Below are 14,398 nucleotides of genomic sequence, written 5' to 3'. Positions count from 1 at the left end.
GAGATGTGTGAATGGTGCTAAACATTGCACCATCACCAACAAACATTCCTCACTTCTGATCTTATGATTGAAGGAAGGTCATTGATGAAACAGCTGAAGATGGTTGGGTCTAGGACATTACCCTGAGGAACTCCTGCAGTGATATCTCGGTATAGAGATGATTGACCTCCAACAACCACAACCATCTTCCTTTATGCTAGGTATGACTCCAACCAGTGGACAGTTTTCCCCCCTGAATCTTACTGACTTCAGTTTTGTCAGGGCATCTTGATGCCACACTCCGTCAAATGCTGCCTTGATATCAAGGGCAGTCAGTTTCACCTCAGCTGAGAGTTCAGCCCTTTTGACCATGTTTGGACCAAGGCTAAAATGAGGTCAGGAGCTGAGTGGCCCTGGCAGAACCCAAACTGAGCGTCAGTGAGCAGATAATTTGCTGTGTAATTGCTGTTTGATAACACTGTTGATGACACCTTCCATCACTTTGCTGATGATTGACTGTAGGCTGATCGGGTGGTAATTGGCTGGGTTGGATTTGTCCTGCTTTTTGTGGATAGGACATTCCTGAGCAATTTTCCACTTTGACGGGTAGATGCTAGTATTGTAGCTGGAACAGCATGGCTAGGGGCCCGGCTAGTTCTGGGGACAAGTCTTCAATACTATTGCCAGAATGTTGTCAGGGCCCATAGCCTTTGCTGTATTCAGTGCCTTCAGCTATTTCTTGATATCACGTGGAGTGAATCAAATTGGCTGAAGACTGGCATCTGTGATGCTGGGGATATCAGCAGGAGGCTGAAATAGATCATCCATTCAGGACTTCTGGCTGAAGATGGTTGTAAATGCTTCAGCCTTGTCTTTTGCACTGATGTGCTGGGCTCCCCTGTCACTGAGGATAGGGTTATTTGTGGAGCCTCCTACTCCAGTGCGTTGTTTAATTAATCACCATCATTCATGACTGGATATGATAGGACTGCAATAGCTTAGATATGATCCATTGGTCGTGGGATCACTTAGCTCTGTTAATGACATGCTGCTTACGTTGTTTGGTATGTAAGTAGTTCTGTGTTGTAGCTTCACCAAGTTGACACCTCATTTTTAGGTATGCCTGGTGCTGCTCCTGCCATGCCCTTCTGCACTCTTCATTGAACCAGGGTTGATGGTAATGGTAGAGCAGGGGCTATGCTGGGCCACAAGATTAAATATTGTAGTTGAATACAATTCTGCTGCTGCTGCTGATGGCCCACAGCGTCTCATGCCCAGCTTGAGTTGCTAGATGTGTTCAAAATCTTAATGGAGGAGAGCCGGAGAGGTTTAGGGGAAAAAAATTGCAGAGCTTTGGGCCTAAGCAGCTGAAGACAAGGTCACCAATAGTGGGACGATGAAATTCAGAAAACACAAGATGTCAGAATTGGAAGAATTCTGAGATCTTGAAGGTGATTGTGGTTGTAGGGCTGGGGAAGTTATAAAGAGGGGCAAGGCCTTGGAAGAATTTGAAAACAAGGATGTGAATTTAAAATTAAGGTTTTTAAAAACAGAATAGCCTATTATTACTGCACCCCGGTCCAATTTTCCACAAGCCTTTCCGTGTTCCTGGCAAAGATGAAGATCACGTTCTTTGGATCGTTTTCCTGGTTTCTAACTCTGCCTATTGCTGTAACATTTAATGCGATTATGGTAATGGACCTGTGCTAATTTTCAAACAATCTAAACTTTAAGGGCTAGACATTCTGATTGACATTATTTTTTAACACTGTTTTGAGCTATTTAATAATGGGTTAAAGTGGTCATTAGAATAATGCTGACTGCAAAATCTAGGTTTGAAAGTCATTGGCAAGTCACATTGCTTTAGTGTTGGAGTGTAATTGATTTCTGAAGGGCAATCCGCCTACCTTTCTCCTTTTAAACAAAAAAGTATTTTGATGGCAAGACACAATGTTTGGCCTCAACATTACCACTTTCTTCTGAACATTATCCCTTGGAATTTGCTGACAAAAATTTGATCAGAGATCCTCATCTCAGGAATGCACTATTAGTCAGACAAGCTGATTAAAAGCTGAGCACTGCATTTCCTCGTAGCCTTTAACCTTACATTCTAACCCAGAATAGCTGCAATATATCCGTGTCAAACGTGCATGGAAACATAACCCCTGGCAGCCACTCAGACGTTTGCACATTTCAGTCATCTGATCCTGTCCTCCAGTAAAAACAGGACACTGAAGCACTTCTGTTTCTTCGGCTTCTACTGCCAAATTTGCTCAAAAAAGCATGTTAACTCCCAGTCAGGTCCTCCTCAAAAGAAATCACTGATTGAAGAAACTCCAGCAGTGCAGCACCTTGTTCAATTCCAGAAGGGACACCCTGGCTTTAACAGGTTGAGGTACGACATTCTTCAGCCCCATTTCAAGTTGATAATACAGGGCTGATTTAAAAACAAAACAAAAGAATTAACATTTCCAGTGGCGTGCCCTGATCCTCAGGAGGCCTATATGATTACCCATTCGTTACATCATCCACAATTTCTTATATTTACTCATGGTAGATGAGACCCATCTGCTGGGAGAACACGTTCATATAAATTGGGCCTTACACAACAGCGAGCAGTAATATAAGCCATAAAGCCCCTGGCCCTCCTTTGCCATTCAATAACTTCATGGCTAATCTTCAACCTTCCTGTTTTATGCAGGTATCCTTTTGATTCCCCATAGTGACCATCTCAGCCTTGAATATGCTCAATGACTGAATACCCACAACCCCCTGGGGTACAGAATTGCAAAGATTCACAACTCCAAGAGAAGAAATTTCTCCTCATCTCAGCCCTAAATGGCCAATGAGGGGAAACAGCCTCACAGCAACAGGCCAAGCTCCCAGAATGTTCTATGTTTCGATGAGATTCATTCTTCTAAACTCTGGAGATTTGAGGCTCATTCTACCCAATCTCTGTTTTGTTATTCACCCTGAGCTGGTCAATAAAATAAAAATTGTAATTATAATACAAACTAAAAAAAAACAACAGGTCATGCAGCATCTATGGAGAAAGAAACAGAGTTAGAGTTTCAGGTCAATGACCTTTCCATCTTTCCTCAGCCCTGATGAAATGTAAGAGGGTTGAAGCAATTGAAATGGGGAAGGGTGGAAAAAAGGACACAAGGGGAAGGCCTGAGAGAGGGCGGAAGACTGGAAGGCGGAAGAGGTTAAATGACAAAAGAGTTTGTGGGAATAGCCAAAGGAGTTGGAAACTAAAGAAACAAAGTATGTGTTCAGTCAAAATAGGTGTTCCATCCGAAGGCACAAGGGAAAGAAAAATGAGAATAAAACCAAAACCTGCGAAGAAAAGAGGAAGTAAAATGGGGGCAAAAGTTATGGTCTGACATTGTTAAGTTCAATGTTGAGTCCAGAAGGCTGTAAAGTGCCTAATCGAAAAAATAGGCGCTGTTCCTTGGGTTTATGTTGAGCTTAATTACAACGCTGCAGGAGGTCAAGGACAGAGAATTCAGCGTGGAGAGCAAATTGGAGAATTAAAATGACAGAGAAGCTTGGGGTCATGCTTGCAAACTGAACTTCAAATGATAAACCCAGTTTTGTCATTCATACATCCACATCAATAGTTAAAAATTAATAATCATTTCAGAATTGCTGTATTACAGTTGAGGACTGTGTTGCCAGCTATTAGAGCCAGGAGTTCCCCGACAAGCTGGGCCTTGAAGGCCTTACATAGAAACGTTACAGCAATGAATATACTTTTCGACCCACAGTTTAGGTGCTCAGAACAACAACTTGGATGGTGCTACACTCTAGCAAAGGGATGTTCTGTGTTTCATGGTGCCTGTTTATGTCAACCTTTTGCACAGAAATGGCGGTGGGATGTGGATTGGGCCTGCAATCTCCCAACATCAGCTGAGTCACTGTGGGAAATGAAAAAAAAGACAAAATACGGGAGTGAGAGTCATGGACAAACTCACTGTGGTCAAAACACATCTGCTGGAAGTAGAGATTAAACAGCCAGTTCAGGGTAGCATTGACAAAATGAGTAGACTGGCCCTTTGCTCTGTGGGATCCAGTTATGGTAGCCGAGAAAAAACACGGAAATGGTGAGAAAATAATATTTTCAGTAGTAATAATAGTAGAATTCATAAGAAGGATCCTAACGTAAAAACTACTACACTCTACAAACATTATTGGCCCTTCCCCTATTGTCCAATCTGCCTTGTTTGTGCCAAATATGGATCAGAACATTGGGAATACAGATGTTGTAATCCTTTCTCAGATACCATGCTCAACTACCTTAAGTAAACTCTTGCAAAATTACCCCCTCTATCCCATGTGTAGCATTAATCAGAACTCACAAGTGACAAGCCACTTATGAGATTGTAGTGGTATCTTGGCCTCCAATCAGATTAATGCTCTATTGGAGCTTATTGGAAAATATGCCACTGGAGTTTAAATCTCGCTGTCCCTTGTCTACTATTAAATCTTTCTCCTCTCACATAAACCAGTTGGCCAGGCCTTTTTCAACCCAGGCAATTAACTTGCAGCACCATGGCCGCTAAGCAGCCAAAGCACATAAAACAATACTTTACGAGAACAGATCTTGTCTGACTAAAAAGGTTCTCATTTTCTGTTGCACTCACCCTCTGTCCAAATTTGGTCTTGAGTCATGAAAATGACTCAGTTATGCGGACCTCTGTTTGATTTTGATCCCATCAGCTGTATAGTGACAATATAACGTGTGCACACTCTCACCAGGATGACCTCGTCTCGGCCTGGAGTTTCCTAGAATTTGAGACTAATTTCCAAGACATTGCTGGGAGCAACGCAGGAGAAAAATCATAGAGCCATTAAAGAAAAATAAAAGTCTTTGCTGGTGATGAGAAAGGAGAGGAGCAGTCTGACGGTTATGAATCATCAGGCCTTGAAATGTCTGCTCGCTTTTCAATTGACAGAAGGTGGCAGCGCATCGTGAGAACGGACATCAAGTACATCCAGCCAGAGTTGGCAACCCTAACATGCTGACATCTTTGTATATTTCTGAAATAGAATTCTTTTTTTGTTATATTTAGCTGAACCCAGCCCACTTGAGAAGATGTAACTGGAGGGGCCATCACGCACAGGCAGAACTACAGGCAGCAGCCGTGATGTGCCTAGGCTTCCAGCTCCCAAAATATATTCGAACTGTCGAGAGATTAAATCCTGTGGGTTGGAAATTCTGCTCTGCAGAAGATTATGAAGTGGCAACCACCGAAGCAAAACTGCTGGGGGATTTTTAATAGCCTAAGAGTGGGCAAGGTGGAATGATGGATTAAAAAGCTAATTCTAGCACTAAGTATGGAGAGGGAAATTGTGGAGAAAAACTGCTTTTAAATGACTGAAGGACAAGTTAACATTTATGGTGCAATTCCAAACATCTTTCCAACCTAACAGCTCAAACAAATTCCTCCCCCACCCACCCACCGCCTCTCAATAAAAGAGGAGCACAGCTGAATAACTTTCAAACACTGCTGACAAGCAGCTGAAGCCGATCTCTGCAACAATTTACTTGCTGTGGATTATATTAAAAACAACGAAAGCAGTTTTCTTCCTTAAATAGTCTGACTGCAGCTTTATCTGCGCACACAGCAGTGGAATGTAATTTAGAATGCTTGGGGCAGTTTCAAGGCCTCGATGTTGCCACCAAAATTAAAAACGTACGGGCAGGCCAACGCTCATTTTAAAAAGGAACAAGAAATCAAGATTTATTCCCTTATCTTTGTGCCCACTGCAGCATTGTAACGAGTGATCACTAGCCAATGCTTGACCCTTAGAGGAGTGCTGGAAGGATTGTCAATCCTCCAGGATTAATTCCTGGAGACTCCAGGGCAAAACCTAATCCCCAGGACACTGCTGTAAGCAACTCGGGAGAGAATCCATGCAGGCACTCCTCCCATTTCCTTTAAATACTTTCATTTATTGCTTTTAAAAATATTGGAATTGGGAGCTCATGTGATTTTACTACAAGCTAGGATAACAATAAAAAAAAATTCCATGAACTTTTAAAAATTACTTATAATTTTGGCTCCCTCCTGGGGCTGCTGCTCCAGACAAAGTACCAGGATACACATTGCAGCATTCTCATTTGGGTGTGGTGAGGGAGGCTGCGTATGGTGAGGGAGGCTAGAGTTCAGATCGAACCTTTAGTCCCAAGTAGAATTCTTAGATAAAAGCAAAAAAACTGCGGATGCTGGAAATCCAAAACAAAAATAAAAATAAAAATGCCTGGAAAAACTCAGCAGGTCTGACAGCAACTGCGGTTGAAGAGTCATACGGACTCAAAACGTTAACTGTGTTCCTCTCCGCAGATGCTGTCAGACCTGCTGAGCTTTTCCAGGTATTTTTATCTTTGTTTTAGAATTCTTAGATATCTGATCACAATTGGGGAAGCATCTGGACAGTAGTGGTCATTAACTTCTCAGAATTTACTTGCGCATTTCAGTGAGTTTCTGCTGATTGTTTCATGTTAGCAGCTGATTTCAGAGATCCATTCTCCCTGAGATTTCCATGAGTGAGGAGACATAAACTGTCAGCCAGAGCCATAGATTGCAGGAATGTCACTGGTCATCCAGGGGTGAGCCTCAAGGGAAATGGAGAGTTTCAAGCGACAGAAACAAAACAAAGCTGAACAATGGACACAGTCAAGTATTAAGTGTCTGTAGAAGTTTCTAAAAGGGGAAACCTTGCTCCTTTACAGGAAATCTACATTTTCAGTATTACTATAGGAAGGATGTGAACAGAGTGTGGAGTGTGCAGAAGAGGCTTACGAAGATGGTCACAGGGATGAGAAACTTCAGTTATGAGGAAAAATTGGAGAAGTTGGGATATTTTTTTTCTTGGAGAGGAGAAGGCTAAGAGGAGACTTGATAGAAGTTTTCAAAATCATGAGGGGTCTGGACAGAATAGATAGGGAGAAACTGTTCCTGCTCGTAAATGGATCGAGAACCAGAAGGCACAGTTTTGAAGTGTTTTAGCAAATGTGAGGTGGGAAAAAGTTTTTTCACGCAGTGAGTAGTTAGGATTTGGAATGCACTGCCTGGAAGTTTGGTGGAGGCAGGTTTAATTGAGGCATTCAAGAGGACATTGAATGATTATTTAAATAGAAACAATGCACAGGGTTATGGGGGAAAGGCAGGAGGTTGGCACGAAGTTAAAATGCTCAGAGCCGGTGCAGACAAGATGGGCCGAATGGCCTCCTTCTACACCGTAACAATTTTATGATTCTGATTCTGGTACAAAATTTATACATTAATTCTTGTCAATCCTCTTGAAGGTCATTCTATGAAGGTCATTTCAACATCTTACCAGATAGTCACATTGCATGATGGTCATATTGTCCAAAAGGTTTTATAACACAACATTTGATAAAAAGGACACGAGACTAAAACATCAAAATGAAAACGATAAAAAGGAAATAACTGAAAATACTAGGAATACACAGCAGAGTAATCAGCATTTCTACAGAGAAAACAAGAAGTTATATTTCCGATATATACGCTTCCAGCTTACTTATCATCAAATTAGGTTTGTCTGAAGCAAACCCTTCATTTTGATCATTTATTACAGCCATAACTGTTCTTCCTGCACTGCCATTTTACAAACCTTGTAATGTATAGAAGTACAGTAGGTCAAGAAACAACAAGATTTACCTCTGGATTGCCAGGAATTTCTCCTTCTCTGGTACCATTGGAAGGGTCATAGTAAGGTCCATTGTCTTCACCTAAAATATGGAGGGAACATAATGAACAACATGAGTTTTTCTGCCAGCACAAAGGTTGCTTGGAAACTTCAAGAACATTTTATGAAGGAAACAATCTTTTCAAAACATCATCCAGCAGCTTTTCCATCAGCATCTTTGTGCAGCAAGAGAGCATGGCATGATCAGGCATGTGCAAAAACAACATTTCATGACTAAAAATTTGATGTGGCTCTTTCAAACGTTGTGCGAACAGAATAATGATGCAAGCAGAAGGCATATGAGCATGACTCTTGACTGGCAGACCCCAAGTTTAAGCAACATTCTTCACATAATCTAACACACCCTTATCTCTCCAGCCTTGATGATGCAAAGGGGTGGGGTGGGAAGAGTGGAAGACTTGCCAGCTGTGCCTATCCAAGCTGGACCAACTGTATGAAAAACTATTTATGGATTCTATATTATTCAGGTGGGGGATAGACTGGGAGATTGACATGAGTGCAGCTATCTGGAGAATGGTCTGTTCCTGGCTTCCTATTTGGAGTAAAGGTCAGCTGTCATAAGGCCATAAGACATAGGAGCAGAAATTAAGCCATTCAGCCCATCGACTCTGCTCCACCATTCAATCATGGCTGATAAGTTTCTCAACCCCATTCTCCTGACTTCTCCCCGTAACCTTTGATCCCCTTACCAATCAAGAACCTATCTATCTCGGACTTAAATACACTCAATGACCTGGCCTTCACAGCCTTCTGTGGCAATGAATTCCATAGATTCACCACTCTCTGGCTAAAGAAGTTTCTCCTCGTCTCTGTTCTAAAAGGTCTTCCCTTTACTCTGAGGCTGTGCCCTCGGGTCCTAGTCTCTCCTACTAATGGAAACATCTTCCCCCACGTCCACTCTATCCAGGCCTTTCAGTATTCTGTAAGTTTCAATCAAATCCTAATTAATCATGGGCTAAGATAGGAGGGGCAATCACGAAAATTCAAAACACTTCTGTAGATGTCTACACAAACACCTCAGCCAAAGTGTTCAGTTTACTGTAGGTTGTAACAAACAACATTAAATGGAGCCAGAATCAACCCTCATCCAAAATTCCAGTTAGTGCGCAAATAGTTACAGGACAGAAGTTTCAATTCCAAATTACTGCTTTGTTCACTGTGGATCACCAGCAACCCCCTCCCCCAGCAATTTAAAAGGAAATCTCAAAATACTTTTAACCCCTTTTCACAGGAAAATGTTTCCTTGTTCTTGCTGCCACATGATGCTGTGGGGAAAGAAAATGTTCTTTTTTTGGCTCTCTAAATGTTCAGAAAGCAGATAAACCCACCCTCCGCCTCACAACATCCTTTTTAAATGCTGTGGAGAAAACTGTTGGGCAGCCAGTGAAACGATATGAAGCTGCATCATGTTCAATGCAATTTACCTTGCAAAAACCAGTAACTCCACATTTACAGGGAACAATAAAATCACAAAGAGCTTGAATGCGGATGAAGAGACAACAAGAAGTTGAACCCGTCATTCAATTAAAAAGGAAGTGCATCCATCTGAATAGCTACATGACCTGAATTTCACTAATGAAAGCAAGCAGCACGTGTTGAATCCCCTGTTCAGTGATGACAGGGAGACTAAGGGCCATGTTGTTGGAGTCAGGAAGACTCTGTGGACCTTTTAAAAATGGCGGGTGGGACCCCCCCGATGCGGAACTGCCGCTCCCACTTCCAACAGATTGGATTTTTGCCAGCAGAGGGAAGAGGATGGGGCTTGACTCACACAGCAGGGAAACCTGAACTCAGCAAGGCCTTTTGACTGAGATGAGGAGAAATTTCTTCACCCAGACAGTGGTGAACCTGTGGAATTCGTTACCACAGAAAGCAGTTGAGGCCAAAACATTGTATGTTTTCAAGAAGGAGTTAGATATAGCTCTTGGGGCAAAAGGGATCAAAGCACATGGGGAGAAAGCGGGAGCAGGCTATTGAGGCCGAAGAGCCAAATGGCCTACTCCTGCTCCTGGTTTCTATGGCCTTAGTGTGGAGTTCAAACAGACCCCATTTTGGCTGTTGGATGGGAGTTATGAATTGATGGAGTAAATGTAAATGCTTTTGAAGCACAGATAAGGTCTGTTTAAGTGTCATGATCTGAATTTTAAATCCCCCCCCCCCTTAAAACATGAATAAAAAGGCTTAAGCTGTCAGTAAGAGCTTAAAAAACAACCTTTGCCAGACTACTTCAATTGACAGACATTGGTGTAGTTTAGAAAAAAGTTACCATCTGGTCATGCAGTTTCCAGAGGTCTTTGCTGATGTTGCCCCAAGGGCTATTATTATGTCAGTTTGAATGCTTGACTGAGTTTAAAAAGCTTCAATTATCTCAGCACGGGTTCTGAGTTAACAGTTTGATTGACAACTCAAAGAAACCATGAAAGGATTAGTTGTCTTTGATGTGGGGTCTGAATGAAGTTTGTTTCTATAAGAGATTAACTACTTGAGAAGATTTAAAAGCTTTGTATGGGTTTCTTGAATGGGAGCTTTTTTTCCCCATTATCAAATGTGTATGAGTGAGCACTGTATTAAATTGTTAGAATTCTTCTTTCATCTGCACATGGTGGAAGCTGGGTGAAAGGTTATGGAGCTGGCATGGCAGAATGAGGGGCACGAGTTGGCATGGAGGTGATATGGGAGTATGAGGTGACAGAGATGAGGGGGCATAAAGGGTGAGGGTCATGAGTTGGTATAGAGGCGGCAAAAAATTAGGGGGTATGGTTTGTGGATGGGGCATGAAGGGATGTGAGGGGTGAGGGGTAGAGGGCCTAACAGCATCTAAAAACAACTATGCTGAAGTTCCAGAGAACTTAGGTGGGTCTTCTAACCAGTCCACCTCAGCACTTGCCTGCTCCTGTGGCTGCCTAGAATCTGCTTCAGGGGTCAACCTGCACCCCCCACCCCTCCCTGGAGTGAAAATTGGATCAAACAGAGCCCTCTTAAACCAAGGCAGGTCTGCTGAGTTGGGAGGATTGTCGACTTGAGCTACCTGTCTCAGTAGCAAAAACCTTTTATAAAGGCATTGGCTGCAACAGCAATAGCATGTGGCATTTTAGATTAATTCACTTTCCCCAGAAACTCTTGTGCAACACTGATAAATATAGCAATTCAGCTCAATTACTGAGGAGTTCCACAAAATGCAATCACATTGACACAACATCAAGATTAACACTGGAAATACCAAAAGGCACGACTTCCAATCACTTGCACACTGGTTTGACACTTGGAAACGAAACACAGCAGAACACAAAATGCACAAAGCATTCACAGAAAGATTTATTATACCTGGCAATTCCACTCCGATGCCAGTGATAACTGCAATATCTTCAAGGAAGAAAACATTAGTTTTAAGGGATGAGGAAAAGCAAGAACAACTTGAACCCATAAGATAAATTAAAGCTTTGTTGCAACATTACATTAATCATCAGGTTACATTAATTGAGGAAGAATAGCATACTTTCATTTTCATAATTAGTAACCACAGCTAAGTCCTTCCATGTTCTGAGGTTTGTTCAGGGAGCATTGATGGTGCAGCAGCACAATGGCCTGTCCAGTTGTCATTGAAACAGCCTCTTATCCGCTTTGCCACTGGCACTAAGCTGCTGGACAATGGATTCAAATGGCCAAAGTTACCTCTGCTTTTAGACGAGGGTGTGTCCCTTCTCTGACAACAGTATGGGCAGCTTTACTCAAACACTTGAATCACAATTGAAAAAGGGAAATGCTTCAGGAGTTGTGCTAGAAGCATTGGCATGGGACAAAAATCAAACAACTTAAGACCAAACAATTTTGTAATGCACCAATTACGTTTATTAGTATTCAAGATGAAGATTTAGCATTTGGATTAAAGCACAGTGCCTCCTAAAATCTGAGAAGTTAAAATTGAAAGTAGAAAGGGCTTATCTTTGTCAAATTAACTGCTAAATATTAGCTTCTACTGGCAGCTAAAGAGAATATGAAAACAGCAGCTTTGAGGCCATTTTTCCTCCAGGGTTCTGAGACTAAAATCAAATTGTACCACCACGGTGCAGATCTGTACATAATATACAACAGGCATACTTCCTGGTGTTTTCCATTTTTAATCCAGGCTTGGTTTAACACGAACTAACCAGGAAGGTGCCACTCATTTGCATGGTTCCCGGCGTCCAATTTTAATTTTAGAGATGCTAAGTAGAGACCCCATGTGCCCTCTCAGGTGAATGCAGAATATCCCATGTCACTAACCCAAAGAAGTACAGTGAGTTCTCCTCAATAGCATGGCCAATTTTTATCCCTCAATCAAGATCACTAAAATAGATTATCTGGTCATTTACCTCACCGCTTTTTGTGGGACCTTGCTGGGTGAAAAGTAGCTGCTTCACTGGCCTACATCACAACAGTGACTACACTTCAAAATGTACTTCACTGAGTGAAAACAACTTCACATGGACTGCAGCAGTTCAAAGAAATGACTCACCGCCACCTTCTCAAGGGCATCCAGGAAGGGCAATGGCTATCGGCTTTGCCAGAGATTCCCACGTCATATGGATGAATAAAACACAGGAACTTGATGCAAAACAATTAACCAGCATATTAGAAGTAGTACACAGAGAAATTTCAACCCGACAGTCTGCTGCTTTCACCTTGCAACTATCTGTGTACTAATGAATGGCGAATTGAAGGATTACATCATATTCTGTGAAATTCATTATTCAAAAGCAAAAATATAAATACTGCTGTATTTTATTCAATGACAAGGTTGCTGATAATTTCTAATGCATCGTTGTGCAAAATCAGTACTTTTTAAAAAAAAACAACAAAATCAATGTCAACAAGAGTGTTGGAATTTAGGTCATTACTGTATTTGGATTTACACTGTAATCTACTGTTCATTATCTCCTGCAGTACTGCAATACTGTTAGCAGCATTCTAGAGAGACACCAAGGCTCAAAAATTAAAGAGAAAACAAAGGACATAATGATATAAAAGATATACTGGGAAAGAGAGGGAAGGGAGGGAGCGAGTGTCCAGGGAAATAATTGCAAAGACTCGCACAGTATTTACAAATCCTTTTATGGTCCTCAATTCTGCTTTAATGCATCTTTAGATTTCAATTAATTACTATGGATTATAGTCCTGAAATCATATCCAACTATTCACCATTTGCTGTATACTTTGTCAGGAGGAAATATTTCCTAAGTTGAGAATTCACTGCAATCACTGGGGAACAAACCTTGAAGATAGATTTCCACAATAATATCATCATAACTGAACTAGCCCTTAAACTGATGGAGCTCATGACCCGCACTAAATTTCAAATTTGTTGAAGGGAAGGAAAGATTTTAGGATAGTTGTAAATCATTGGAAGCACACTGATTTCTTATGGGTCACAACCTTCTTGGTGTTCATACCTCTGATACAAGGACAACCACAAGTGAGATATGAAAATGGCAGACACTGACATTGACACCTGGCTAACAGTTGCTGACAGCCTTGACCTCTAGAGGGTGACTGTTTGGAAGGGCATTGGAAGAGGTGAGCAGAAATAAAAAGCTCAGCTGGCCAAGAAAAGGGCCCAGAGGAAACAGAGGCCAGTGAATTGTGCACCTTCTCAGCCATTGTCTTCCTTTGCAGTAAGTAGGGCAGAGACTGCCTTGCCAGACTGGGGGTCCTGAGCAATGCTTAACAGAGTTGACACCCATGGCTCAAACCATCACCTCATGAGATGCAAGGCTGCCACAGATGTTGGCCTATATTGCAATCAGATGCTTGATTTCAATCACATCACAGTGAAATCCCAAACAAATTAATTTACAGTCAGATTGAAAGCACGGGTCACTGAACAAGCCAAACTGCATTATAGTTTGGTAAAAAGACACAGATTAAACTGCAAACAAGAGTTAATGGGGATGCTGCATTTGCAACAGGAAATGAAGATACGCACTTGGAAGTGAGCAGATTCCTTTACACTCAAACTGGATGAAAGGGCATAACATAGGAAAATCTTAACCCTACCTCCAGCCACATGAAAAGCCCACTACACTGTAATCCAATTAGCTATAAATACAGTGAGGGAGAACGGTGCTTTGTAATGGTATTAATCCAGGCCAATTATTCACCTCTCAAACTAGCCAGTTATTAGCACATTGCTGTTTGTGGGACTTTCCTGTGCACAAATTGGCTACTACATTTCCTACTTTACAACAGCAGTTACAACCGCTGAGGACTGGTGCCAGGATTCACCCTTTCTTCCCCACCCCTTGATTGATTGTTACAGTTTTATAAAAAAATTTATAAGTTTGAAGTTAATTCAGTGTCTGCACTTAACAGTTTACATGCTGGTTGTAAAGAATTCAGTCTGACAGGCTTTCTTGAGTTTAAACAGAAAGGGGTTATTTTATATTGAGCTGAAAAGCCACCCAGCTAAAAGAAATATAAAAAATATATAAAAGGTAAACACACATTTTGACCTTTGCAACAAACACACATGCAATAATCAGAGGTTTTGCAATAGAGGCGGCTAACGTTTAGCCAAATTAAGATTCAATGATAAAAGGCAAAAAAAGAGAGTTCACTGCGAATGCATCCTTCACTGCTATTCATGGTTGAGGCAGTTTTTTCAAAATGGTGGTCCCAGATTTTCACCCGGAAACGCTGCTTT

General features: G+C 41.6%; 1 protein-coding gene across 2 annotated transcripts in view; it reads right to left on the bottom strand.

Moving 5' to 3' along the window:
• ano5a (anoctamin 5a) overlaps positions 1 to 14,398 on the bottom strand; it is a 190,768-nt gene that overhangs the window by 118,262 nt on the left and 58,108 nt on the right. For both annotated transcript variants that reach the window (XM_078549527.1, XM_078549526.1), the window contains exon 2: positions 7,671 to 7,741. In XM_078549527.1, coding sequence (XP_078405653.1) covers positions 7,671 to 7,741 — 71 coding nt within the window. The remainder of the gene's footprint in view (positions 1 to 7,670; positions 7,742 to 14,398) is intronic.

This window comes from Cetorhinus maximus, chromosome 9 (genome assembly GCF_964194155.1).
Source record: "Cetorhinus maximus chromosome 9, sCetMax3.hap1.1, whole genome shotgun sequence".
Classification (NCBI taxonomy): Eukaryota; Metazoa; Chordata; class Chondrichthyes; order Lamniformes; family Cetorhinidae; genus Cetorhinus; species Cetorhinus maximus.
Note: the sequence above shows the minus strand (reverse complement) of the source record. Positions and strands in the feature narration are given on the sequence as shown.